General features: G+C 39.9%; 2 protein-coding genes across 9 annotated transcripts in view; one reads left to right on the top strand and one right to left on the bottom strand.

Annotated features, from left to right (window-relative positions):
• Positions 1–6,224, bottom strand: part of ATP6V1E1 (ATPase H+ transporting V1 subunit E1) — a 30,578-nt gene extending 24,354 nt beyond the window's left edge. Inside the window, exons 1-2 of the mRNA XM_027073892.2 lie at positions 6,061–6,224; positions 482–547 (exon numbers count right to left, since the gene is read on the bottom strand). Coding sequence (XP_026929693.1) covers positions 482–547; positions 6,061–6,093 — 99 coding nt within the window. The 5' untranslated portion in view covers positions 6,094–6,224. The remainder of the gene's footprint in view (positions 1–481; positions 548–6,060) is intronic.
• A 5,039-nt stretch (positions 6,225–11,263) lies between these two features.
• The window catches only part of BCL2L13 (BCL2 like 13), a 90,552-nt gene continuing 88,338 nt past the window's right edge, over positions 11,264–13,477 (top strand). For 2 of the 8 annotated variants that reach the window (XM_053225558.1, XM_027073873.2), the window contains exon 1: positions 11,264–11,426. The gene's annotated coding sequence lies outside the window, so the exon portion shown is untranslated. The other 6 variants (XM_053225559.1, XM_015064800.3, XM_053225560.1 and 3 more) reach the window with 5 other exon arrangements.

Raw genomic sequence — 13,477 nt, 5'->3', positions numbered from 1 at the left:
TAGATTCCAGATTCCATGAGAAAATTAACCCATTACTTTTCTACTCCCTACCATAAAATTTCAGGACACTTATTGACAATCAGGATGTTTAGAAAGGAAAGTTTATTTTTTAATATTAAAGATAAGAGCTATTTGGAGTGCCTGGGTGGCTCAGTTGGTTAAGTGTCCAACTTTGGCTCAAATCATGATCTCATGGTTCCTGAGTTCAAGCCTCACACTGAGTCTCGAATCACGGCATCGGGCTCTGCTGTCAACACAGAGCCTGCTTCGGATCCTCTGTCCCCCTCTCTCTCTGCCTCTTCCCCGCTCATGTTCTCTCTCTCTCAAAAATAAACATTAAAAAAATATTTAAAAAAGAGAAAAGATATTCTTAGCAGTCCTATGTGATGTGTTGTTAAACAACTAGTAAAATTACTCCTTACCAAAGCAAAAACAATACGAAATTTTGATAATTTCTTAAACCTAGAAAAGGAAATCTCACCTTTGCATCTATTTCTTCTGCTTTCTCATTGGCTTCCTGTTCAATAAAAGCCATCATATGCTTAATCTGTAAGAAAAAAATGAAAAGATTATTTTATTTTTGAGTATAACAAGAAAAGAAAATGTACCTATCTTTTCTGATTCATTCAACAATCAATCATTATTGAATGCATATTATGTGCCAGGCATTGTATACAAGGATAAATGAGATAATTTCTGGTCTCAGATATCTTATAATCTGGAATTTGCTCTAGCAAATGGACCAGATGCAATATTCAATATCACAGAACATTATCCTATTCTCAAAGAACTTAGAGTTTATGGGGGAGGATGGACTAAATATATACCCTCCTCTACTTCATACCCCTTTTGGCCAGGACCCTCTTTTTCTCTTTTCCATTTCTAATAAAATGGATCAAAGACCTATTTAGATTTACTTTTTCAACTTTTTAAAAAAGATTTTATTTTTAAGATTTTTTTATTTTTTATTTTTAAGTAATCTCTATACCCAACATGGAACTTGAACTTATAACACTGAGATCAAGAGTCACATGCTCTACTGACTGAGCCAGCCAGGTGCCCCATACTTTTTCAACTTTCTTACCTTCTACTCTCAACATACTTTAATTCACTTCTACCCCTTCAGTCCACTGACATTACTCTCATAAAATGACAATAATCTCCTAGTCCTTAAATCTTGGCCTTACCTTAATTGACATTTCAGCATCTCTTGTTATGTTAACCAATCCTCCCTTCTTAAACAATCTCTTCCTTTTGACTTCCTTGTTCTCCTTCAGTGCCTCTGCCTCCTAGACTGCTCTTTTTTAGATATCCTACTCACAGCAACCTAAATCCAAAACACTCACTAATGAACTGTTAACCACTCCCTGCCCCCAACTTCGATCTCTATCTGGAGGATTAGTACAACATTCAACTTTGACTCTTCCTTGTACCTCAGTCCTCACATCCAATCAACCACCAAGTCCAATCAATTCTCTCTTCCAATGGTTTTTTTATTTGTCCACATCTCTCTATCTTCTTAGCCACTATCCTAGTCTTTGCTATCACCATCTCTCAGCTGAATTATTACCACAGCTTCCAAATCTGTCTACTGGCCTCCAGCCCTGTTTCCTCTTTAATCAACTCTACACTGCAACCAGAAAGATCCTTTAAAAAATGTTGGTCTCATCACATATCACATTCCCCCACACCCCAACTTGCTTTATGATCAAGCTCAAAGATTTTAGAAGGTACATGATCTGGTCAATGCTTACCTTGCCAGCATTATATGAAAAATAACTTTCACCACTCGCCACTCTTCAGACTCTTGGTTCCTATCCTACTAAACTTATTTCAGTTTTTTTGTTCCTTGAGTTCACCACTCTCTCCCTCATTTCCGAGATTTCAAATATGTTGTTCCTTCCACTTGGAATACTCTTCCTCCTGCTTCATCTAGCTAACTTCTTGGGATTCAGCTTGCTTAACTGCCTTTGGAAAATCTTTTCTGAATTTCTCACCTACATGCATCTAGGGCACTCCACACTTCCTCTACCTAAATACATATTCATAATTCCTTGCTTACTTGTCCCTATCCACAACTAAACTATAAGGTGAGGTCCTTGTTAAAGGGCTTTAGAGCTCTGGCTACAGAGAATAAAGTCCACTGAAGTCTTCTGAATGGGGCTTGGGGTGACTGATCCAATTTAGACTCATAAATGAAGTATTGTCTCCAGTGAAGATGTAAAATACACCCAAGTGAATATACAAGTAACACAGCTCACCAAACTCACTAGTAGTTTCATTTCATAGGGGCTCTATATGAAAGAAATGATGAATAAAAAAAAAAGCTGATTTTAAAAACATCAATAAGCTCTAGGTTAATTCATTGTGTTTATTAATTCTCCCATCTAAGGTAAGCTCCATGAGTACTGAGATCTTGTCTTTTATATCATCATAACTCTAGAAGGGAACAACTGCCACTACAGTGGGTAATCAATAAACATTTGTGAATGAATGAGAACCTGCTGGGTATTTTAAGCCTGTTGAGATATCCCAAGTACTTTTTATTTTTATATAAATATATTTTTTTACTTAAAAAAATTTTTTTTAATGTTTTTATTTATTTTTGAAGGAGAGAGACAGAGCATAAACGGGGGAGGAGCAGAGAGGGAGGGAGACACAGAATCTGCAGCAGGCTCCAGGCTCTGAGCTGTCAGCACAGAGCCCAACGCGGGGCTCCAACTCACGAACCATGAGATCATGACCTGAGCTGAAGTCGGATGCTTAACCGACTGAGCCACCCAGGCGCCCCTATATTTTTTTAAATGTTTATTTATCTTTGAGAGGGAGAGACAGTGTGAGTGGGGGAGGGGCAGAGAGAGAGAGAGAGAGAGAGAGAGAGAGAGACAGAACTCGAAGCAGCCTGAGCTGTCAGCGCAGAGCCTGATGCAGGGCTCGAATCATGAGATCATGCTTAGTTGGATGCTTAACCAACTGAGCCACCTATGCGCCACCCCCCAGTACATTTTAGAGTTTAACAATCTGGAAACAATTCCCAGCTTCTCCATATACCACAAAGATATCATAAAATTAAGGTACACACAGATGTACAAAAGTGAGCGAAAATTTGTTTTATAATAAGGTGAACATACTTAACACTACTGAACTATACACTTAAAAATGGCTGAGTAAGTTTGTTTTACATATTTTTTAAAAAGTGTATTAATAGGGGCGCCTGGGTGGCTCAGTCGGTTAAGCGTCCGACTTTGGCTCATGTCATGATCTTGCGGTTCGTGAGTTCAAGCCCCACATCGGGCTCTGTGCTGACAGCTCAGAGCCTGGAGCCTGTTTCATATTCCGTGTCTCCCTCTCTCTCTCTGACCCTCCCCCGTTCATGCTCTGTCTCTCTCTGTCTCAAAAATAAATAAACGTTAAAAAAAATTTTTTTTTAATAAAAAAAAATAATATAATATAAAGTGCATTAATAATACAAGCTCATGCCATCAAAGTCTTAAAGAAAACACACAGTATGGTTTTAAAAGGTAAGATTTCCTTTTTATCAAAATTCTTAGCAGCTACCCTATGCTTGAGGAACCAAAATAAGTATGATAATCAGAGCCTATTTCATAGGTAATACAATACTTATGAAGTCTCAGGCCTTGAAATATTTGTAGTACCTAATCCAGAGGTACATTGTATAGAAAAACTGTGACCTTGCTAAAAGCATTAACCCCCACAGATTTGTGTGTGTGTTCACGGTAAGGAATCTTATCTCCACACGTTCAGTTTGAAGCCTTACTGAACTCAGTTTGGAATTTTAAAGTAGTTAGTTTAAATACAGTCATCAAAACAGGTGTTTATAAATGCCACAAGGCATGGGCCTGTAGAGGTGAACTCTGATTCAAACCTGCATTATCAGCCTTTATCACTCATGGTGGACCCTCTGCTACCAGATTTGACTAGATCAGCACAGCCTAGAGCAAAACACACTCATTTTAACCCAGGTCAGAGAACCTGTTTACAGCCAACATGATCATATTCTGTCTTCAGGAGTTCCAACAAGAGAAATAGTGAAACCATTTAACTCCACCCCTAAGGCAGAAAAATCTGGCCTTTAGAAAATACTTTTCTTCTTCCTGCTAACCCTACTAGGTTTTAAGTTTTTTGAAGTCAGATTCCTTCGAAAATTTAATGAAATAACCATACTCCCCACATAAAAACAAATATATATAAATTTTTTTTTTTAGATTTGTTTATTTTTGAGATATAGAGAGACAGAGTAAGAGCAGGGGAGGGGCAGAGACAGAAGGAGACACAGAATTTGAAGCAGGCTCCAGGCTCCCAGTTGTCAGCACAGAGTCCCATGCCAGGCTCGAACTCACAAACCGTGAGATCATGACCTGAGCCAAAGTCGGATGCCCAACCACCTAAGCCACCCAGGCACCCCTACATAAATATTTTAATACAATAGGGAAGACATCAGGGAATCCTCTATTTATAAACACTTACTACATGCTTGGTGCCTGGCCTATTCACTGCTGCAAATACAGGGAACAAAATACACTGCCCTTATGGAGCTTAGAGTGTGGAGAGGCAGAGAACAAATTTCTTCATCTTTCAATTTTACAGAAAAAACAAATAGTTTCAGTCTAAGGAAATATACCACTTTATCTTTATAATATATTTTTCCTGGGGAAGCCTTATTCTTCAATAAGTAGGGTAGGAAAAAGATGAAGGAACAAGTGGAAGAAGAGAATCAGCACTGTAATTGTGACTACTAGAAGGTATGGAAGGCACAGTACTTTTCCACTGCACCAAGTTTCTCCTATAGTAAAAATCAGAAATAGCAGTTTATATGTTAAAAACCCCATTGTTTTGTAAGAATATTGTTAAGATTTCTTAATCTTCTCCATAGACACTATTTTTGTTACACGATTTCCCCTTTATGATTATCATAAGACCACTGATGAAGAAACACTCCATTCTTAGTGCATACTAGATTAAAATGCAGAGTCATTTCCTAGGAAAAGGAAAAAATATTTTATTGGTCACTTAAGATTCATAAGGCAGTGAGTGAGCTTTAGTCAGAGAATTTTCCTAGTACTTCAAAAAGAAATGGACTTAGTTCTCTAAATTATCTAAAGATTAAATTGCAGGCTTAAGCTTCTTTCTCTGAAAAACCTTTTGGCAATATGACTACTAAATTCAAGGACCCTGGTTGCAAAGTATCTATGCAGGGCAAATGGAAACCACTTTTTCCTGTTACTTACAGGTCTATCAATGCCAGTATATTATCCTGGGAGACTTTCAAATTATAACTTTCTCAATGCCTACAAACTCGAAGGTATGACACCTTAAAAACACAAAAACAAAAAACCCCTAAAGTTTCCCAGGACTGTTTATACACTTGCAAAAATAATGTAGGTTCACGACTTCCATCATTTTTTTCCACTGACCTGGACTTACTTACTTTATGCCAAACACTGGCGCTGGAATTCATAAATGTTAAGAGAGGAATTCTGCATTATGATTAATAAATATTTACAAAATATTAACGTACACACTTACTGAGAGAGCAACCATTACAATTCATTATGATAGAGGGGATTCTTCCAAGATGAAGGTAAACAGTTCATAAAATGAATGACCTCAAAACAACATTGGAAGCAGCGGTCTCCCATCAGCACTTTATCCTACTGTGAACCCTTCTCCCAGGGTTAAAAAACAAACGAAAAAGAGGTTTTTAATCCTTGCATTCAATTTGCATTTCAACCCTTGTTTTCAATTCTCTGCTCTAACAACCACAGCGAGTACCCTGGTAAAATAGGGAATGCCGAGGTGGGAGGCAAAAAGCCAGAAGCACATCAAGGAGGCGGCACGCGAAACCCCAGCTGAAGACATAAGGCTGTGAGTCAAACCTCCCTCCCGCAGACAGACCACTAAGCCCCGGGGACTTGAGGTAAGGGACCCCTCCTTCGGCATCTGGGCTGCCCGAGGCCCGCGTCCTCCCTGAGCCGGGTTCCAGCCCGTCACCCCGGGACCGACGCTGCGACTACGCCAGACCCAACCGCAGGCCCTCACCTGCTTTTGCACGTCAGCATCGCTGAGAGCCATAGCGAAAGTGGTGCTAGGCCGGAGGGACACTGGCTGGAACGCGATTAGAACAGGGAGGTAAAAGGAAGGGGAAAAGAAAACCCGGCGCAGGTTTCGGCTTCCTTTGCTTTATAACTCCAGCTTCCGGCTCCTGCCAGGTGACGGCACACTCCCGCCCTTCTCAGCCAGTGGGAAAAGAGCTGGTTCGGGGAAGTCCCGCCCTGGCCCCGCCCTTCCCTGGCTGGGCGCCTGCGCGGGCAGTCCTTCTTGGTTCAGTCCCAGTTCCTTTGGTCACTGGCTCGTGACTTCCGAGCTGTTCTCTTCAAAAGCCTCTTCCTCGGTAGAAGGGAGAGAATGGGAGTTCTGGTGTCTGCAATTAGTTGAATTATGTGAGTTTTTGTAGCTTTTAAATACAGGATATGATTGGGTTTCAGGATGAAGACTGCATAAACTGGCCTCCCAATAGCGTTTGAAAATGTATTTACACTAACTCCTGTCATATGCTTCCCTTTTCCTGGGGATCTCATCTCTGTGGCCAGAAGATGTAGTAAAAAGGATCCCAACCATTCATCTAACAAAATGGTTCACTCTCTGGTTAAAAAAAGAAAAAAAAAAAAAAAGAATCACCATTCCTAATGTTACCTAAAATAGGCATTTCAGAAAGAACTCAAACCTTCTGTGTCTGCAGTGTATTCTCGCGGGAGATTAACACTCGGGATGGACTTGTTCCCTGGGAGATCTTAAATCCTATCCCAGAAGAGTAGAACCAAGTATATTCTGTCTCTCAAAAATGAATAAAAAAAAAACAAAACAAAAAAACTAGATGGCATCTAGTAACTCCCTAATTTATAACCCTCTAATGGTTTCCAATTGCTTGAGAACACTTCACAGCTCACATGGTCTGTGTGAGTGCTGCCCAATCTGACCCTGTCTGCTTCTCTGACCTCATTGCTCCTCTTCCCTTTGCTCACCACCTTATAGCTTTACTGGTTTCTTCTCAACTCCTGGAAAACACCAAGCTTTTTGCCTGAATTCTTTTCCTGCACTTCTCACTTAGCTTGTTTTTCCTTCTTTAAGATCTCAACTTAAAATATCACCTCCTTAGAGAAAGCTTTTCATAAAGACCCTTTCACCTTCCTTTCTATTCCAGCCCCTTGTTTACCTCAGGACATGCCACAATTAAAAAAAGTTTTTCTCTTTTTGATTTTAGGTTTTTATGTGGTTTTCCAATGAAAATATCTGCTTCATAGCAGAGACTATGTATGATCTACTCATCACTGTTTTTGCAAGAATCCAGCACACTGCCTGGTAAATAGTAGGGGTTCAATAAATAATGAAAATGAGAAGGAATAAAATGACGAGTCTAGAGTTTAGATTTTATTATTATTTTTTTTTGAGTTTAGGCTTATTAATCACATCAGGCTACAGAGTAGACTTCTGTGTAACTTATAAGATCTGTCAAAAAAAACAAAACAAAACCCCACAAACAGGGCACCTGGGTGGCTCAGTCGGTTGAGCATCTGACTTTGGCTCAGGTCATGATCTGGAGGCTTGTGAGGTTGAGCCCCGCGTTGGGCTCTGTGCTGAAAGCTCAGAGCCTGGAGCCTGTTTCGGATTGTGTCCCTCTCTCACTCTGCTCCTCCCCTGCTTGTGCTCTGTCTCTCTCTCTCTCAAGAGTAAATAAAACATTAAAAAAATTGCTTTAAAAAACACAAAAAAACCCATAAGCTGCTGTGATTAAAGTCAAATAATACCTGTAAAAGGACCATATTATTCTATACCATTCACTGTAAAGACTATCCCTTTTCCCATTGAATTGTCTTGACACCTCTGTTGAAAATCAGTTGCCCATTCTGGACTTTCTATTCTGTTCCATTGACCTACGTTCCATCCTTATAGTATACATTCAAAAAAAAAAAATAAGGAAAAACAGCAAACCTTAAAACTGGAAGCAATTTGAAAGAAATGAACCTAACCACCTATCACATTTGTAACATAACCATAGAGAATTATTTCATGTGGCTTAAAAAAATTTACATACAATAATCTGCAGAGACTTACAAAGTACAATTAGATGAATTCTGATGCCTGTGTGATCAAGATACAGACTATTTCCACCACCCTAGAAAGTTCCTTTCTAGTCAGTCCCAGACTCTCTGCCTCCAGGCAGCAGTGTGCTGATTTCTATAACCATTGACTAATTTTGCTTATTCCTGAAATTCATGTAATTGGAATTACATAATTTGTACATTTTATGTCTGGCTTCTTTCACTCAACACAATGCTTTTGAGATTAATTCATATTGTCACATGTAATATTAACCTTAAAAATAAAACTGTCAGGGTATTTTTGTTTGTTTTGCCAGCAAAAATGGGTTTATTCAGAAATTGCAGAGAATTGCAATTCAGGACATTCAAGCTCTGGCAAATCCAGAGAACAAAGGAGAGGACTGCTCTTTATTATAGAGGAAAATGGCCAGATGGGATATTATACTGGCTCAGTCAGAAGAGCATGAAGCTCTTGACCTCAGGGACATGAGTTAGAACCCCATGTTGGGTGTAGGGATTACTAAATAAAAACAAAAAACAAAGTAACTCCACTCAGTAAACCGGGAGTTCCAAGTATAGTAGAGTAGCTTTTCTTTAGCTAAGTTGTGACCATCTCTCATTGGCTCATTTGTTGCCGAGGGAAGGGAAAAACCTATTCTTCTTCTACTGGGATAGTAAGGTAGCATGGACTTGCAAAGTAGCCCCTCTTCCTTTTTTTTAAATTTTACTTTTTTTAAGTTTATTTATTTTGAGAGAAAGAGAAAGAGCAAGCAGGGGAGTGGCAGAGAGAAAGGGAGAGAGAATACCAAGCAGGATTTGCACTGACAGCAAGGAGCCCAACACGGGGCTTGACTTCAGGAACCATGAGATCATGATGTGAGCAGAAACCAAGAGTTGGAAACTTAATTGACTGAGCCACCTAGGCACTCCTTATTTTTTATTTTATTTTAAAGATTTTAAGTAATTTTCACACCCAATGTGGAATTGGAATTCACAATCTAGAGATCAAGAGTCACAAGCTCTAACAACTGAGCCAGCCAGCGCCGCCCCCCTCCCCCCCACAACCATTGGATCAGCAATTGACAGATTGATAGGGCATGAGAGCTCTCCCTTCTGGCTTCTTACTCTATTTTATCTATTTATTTTTTAAGGTTTTTGTTTGTTTTGAGGTTTGGGTTTTGTTTTTGTTTAATAATCTATACACCCAACATAGAGTTCTAACTCACGACCCTGAGATCAAGAGCTTCATGCTCTGCCGACTGAGACAGCCAGGCACTCCCTCTATTTTAAATGAGGTTTCCATTTGTTAATTTTCACAATATCACAATATTTTTGTTTTATTATTGAATAATTTCCATTGTGTGAATATGCTTGAAAAAATGTTATTAAAAATAAAACTAGGAAACTAATAAAATATGTAACAGCCAAATGCATGATCCTGGTTAAAACAAACAAACAAAGAAACAAACAAAAAAGTTATTGGGGCCCTGGCTGTCTCAGTTGGAGTACGCAACTCTCCATCTGAGGGTCCTGAGTTCACACCTCACATTGAATGTAAAGCCTACTTAAAAAAAAAAAAAAAAAAAAAAAAAGCCTATAAAAACCATTACTTGGACATTGAGGAAATTTATTTATTTTTTTCTGTAAGTGTTTATCATTGAAGAAAAAAACACAGCAGCAAGTTCTGTGTTGGCTTCAACAAGACCCAATTTTTAACATACCTACAACACTCCAAAATTGAAGTCAACACAGTCATTACTACAAAATACTTGTTGAAACAATCCATCCTGAAGAGAAAGGAAGTTAGGAAAAAGAATTTAAACAACTGGACATTGAAGAAATTTAAATATAACTGGTTATTAGGTACTATTAGGTAGGTTTTTTTTTTTTTTTTAATCTGTGTCCTTTTGGATTGGAGACACCAGGAACACCCAGGGTTCCACAGGAACCCTTCAAAAAAAATTTTTTTTTAATTTTATTTAAATCCAAGTTAGTTAACATATAGCGACTCTTAGAGAATTATTGATCGTTTTACTAGCTCACTAAGCTTTTCTTGGCAAATCTCTGTCCAATTTGTCAACTAATGGCACTTACTGTTCCCTCAGTCACTCAGGCTTAAAGCCTGTTATGACACCAGCTCCAACCTTTTTTGCTTCCACCCCCACTCGCCCTCATATCACTTCAGGTTTTCATCACTTTTTTCCACAACTTTATTGAGACATAACTCACATACCATACAATTCACCTATTTAAAATGGTTTCAAGTATATTCAGAGGGTGTACAACCATCAAAAATCAATTTGAGAACATTTTCATCATCTCCCTCCAAAAAACGCTGTACTCATTAGCTGTCACTCCTTATTGGGTTTTCATCACTTATCTGGCTCCTTATAACAGTCTTCTAATTCATCATCTTCAGCGCTTTCCTTCTTTCAATTTATTTCATGTACCCCAGACAATTCGGTTTCCCTAAAGCATGGTTTAGATATTACACCTTCTTAACTAGATACCTTCTGTGACTCCCCCCAAAGGACGTTTGGATTCAAGTAAATAAACACCCATTATTACACATTCTGTTCTGGCATTGTGCTAGGTGCTGCGAGCAAAATGGATATTACTGAAGACTTCCTTTACTGCATAGTGTCTGTGCTTTATGGACCCTCCGCCTAGAATGCCCTCTTTACCCCCACCCACCCGCAACCGCTAGAAAACTTTCCCAACTTTCAAGGACCGTCTTCCCCGACAAATGGCTGCGAACTCTGCAGCTCTCTTGAACTCTCCAGACGCTTCTCTAACCCGTTCGTTTGCACACACTTAAACCTCAATACTTGTTAGTCCAATACATCCCCAGAACGTTCTGCAAAAGGAGCAATGCTCCTTTCCGCGGGAACGGCCAAGCCTCTCTCCCCACACGACTGGTTCTTCAATATCCCAATACCCTTTCTCCAGCCATCAAAGACCTCCGCCCCCCGAATCATAGACGTGAGCGACTCCTGGTAAGAGCAGGCTAAGAGAGGTCGGCTCTTCCGGGTCACATCTGCGAAGACATCTCCGGACCTCTATGATTGGCGCTTCCGCTCGGAAGAACAGCACCACCTCTCTTCCGGCGTTCCTCTGCGCTCCCGGCCCGCCCCGACGCTGTCGGTGACGAAAGCACGCCGGGGGTGACCTCACCTTCCAACATGGCGGCGGCGGTAGATTAGGGCCGCGGGTCGAAGCAGACACCGCCGCTGGGGGACCCTGTCGGAAACGACTGCCGCCGCCGCCGCCCCTTCCATCTCTTCTGGGGCAAGGGGCCAGGGCCAGGTGAGGGGAGTGGGGTATTGGGCAAGGCAGAGTTGGGTCCTTATCCAGCTCCTCAGGCGGTTTTCACTGGGCAGGAAGGTATCCAGAGACTGTGCCGAACCACTGGCTCCCCAGTGGTTCCGACGACGCGTGAGTGAGTGTCAGTGAGTGTGTGACTGTGAGTGAGTGAAAGAGTGTGTGTGTGTACCGGCGCTCCTTTGCCCGAGGGTTCTCAAAGCATGAGGGGCCCATTTCTTTGTAACCGGACCTGTCCAGCGTGGTCCCACCGCGGACGCTTGTTGAGCGGGGCTTCCTGAGAGGGCTGCCAGAGGCGGAGGAGCTCAGCCCTTGCCCTACACCGCTGCTGTTCCCCACAAAGACCTTCACGTGGAAAACCCGTGTCCATTTTTAGGACCAGGCTGGGGAACGTGGATTTCTTTTTGGTCGAGGGAGAAGGTTTCATGCGATTCGTTTGGAATGATTGTAGATTAGGTCTGCCAGTCCTAGTTGTTTCTTCTCACAGATTGTTAGAAATTTTTTAGCCTTTATTCACTGCTGTTCTGACACCCCTCATTATTACTTATTTTGCAGAAAAATCTGCTTCCTTATTCTTGGAGGCAGTACAGTTCACACTAAGTCCTTTCTTCCTTTGATTTTTATCCTCTCACTATTCCAAGGAAATGCCAAGTTTCTTTCCTTCATAACCAGCTATGAAGCAGAACTCCTAGACTTTGATTTGAGGCTTTAAACCTGGGTTGAAAATCAGACGGATCTGACCAGTTCACATGCTCCCCATTGGGATCTTTGTCTTAACCACTCCCCGCTCAAGTATTTGTTTGTTTATACAAAATAGCTGTCTCACTGTCTCTATTTAGAAGTTTTAAGCTGAACTGAGGTTAATCTCTAGCCTCTCCCCCCCACCCCGTGTTTGTTTTTTGTTTTTTGTTTTCATGATATAAAGCAAAACAAACATAAAGTCTTTTGCGAAATTGTCAGTAAGATTTCCTCTGGACGTTTGGTGTAAACCAGAATGTTGATCTCTGCCCTAACTTGTTGTGACCTTGGATGAGTTGCCACACCCTTCTAGTACCTTCTTTTTTATCTCAGAAAATTAAGCAAATGTTTTTGTAGGTAGTAAACTATTTATGCCTCATATACATAATTGGATAAATGTACAGTGCACATCTGCACCTGCAAATTGAACTATTTAAGCCATTTTGGAATATTCTTCCTTTGATAACAGGCTAATAAGGGTTTTGGAAATCTTTACTCTGGTCGGGTACTATTTTCAGTATTTTTTTTTTTTTTTAAATGATTCATTTTCTCATGCAGGCTTGTACCCCAGCAGTTGAGTTTAGTTGAAGGATATATAAAGTTGAGTCCAGCCAGTTTTGTAAAGGAAAGATATGCTCTCTATCATGTAAGTTAGTCAGTACTAAATACCTTCTATACTAAACTTTAGGACAAATAATTTGCAACAGTAATCATTGTTTTAAAACTACATTTCTCTTAATGAAATACTTTAGACATGCAAAACAAGTTTTAAACAGTCAGTCTTGCTTTCTTTTTATCATTGTTTTTCAAATATTTTGATTCATATCTTTTTCCAAATAGTCACCAAGATTTCTTATTTAATATATATTACAGCGTTGAAGGGAGGGGGTTATTTTCAGAGTAGCTGATATTTAACACCTTTATCAAGATCTATTAACATACAATTCATCAATTGCATGATTTAATTTTTTTGAAATGGTTTTTAGTATATTCACAGAGTGTGAAACCACCAACTCAATTTTGATCACCCCCAAAAGAAACCTTGTAGCCTTTAGCAGTCATTCATTATTCCCCACCTCCGCTAGGTAGGCAAGCATCGCTTTACTTTCTATTTCTATAGATTCACCAATTCTGGATATTTCATATAAACAGGATTATACAACATGTGGTCGTTTGTGACTGGCCTCTTTTACTTTGCATGATGTTTTTAGGATTCTTGCATGTTGTAGCATGTATCAGTACTTATTTTTATGGTCACATAATATGCCATCGGGATATACCAATTTTCTTTATTCATC

The sequence above is a fragment of the Acinonyx jubatus genome, chromosome B4 (genome assembly GCF_027475565.1).
Source record: "Acinonyx jubatus isolate Ajub_Pintada_27869175 chromosome B4, VMU_Ajub_asm_v1.0, whole genome shotgun sequence".
NCBI lineage: Eukaryota > Metazoa > Chordata > Mammalia > Carnivora > Felidae > Acinonyx > Acinonyx jubatus.
This window is presented reverse-complemented; position numbering and strand designations above follow the sequence as displayed.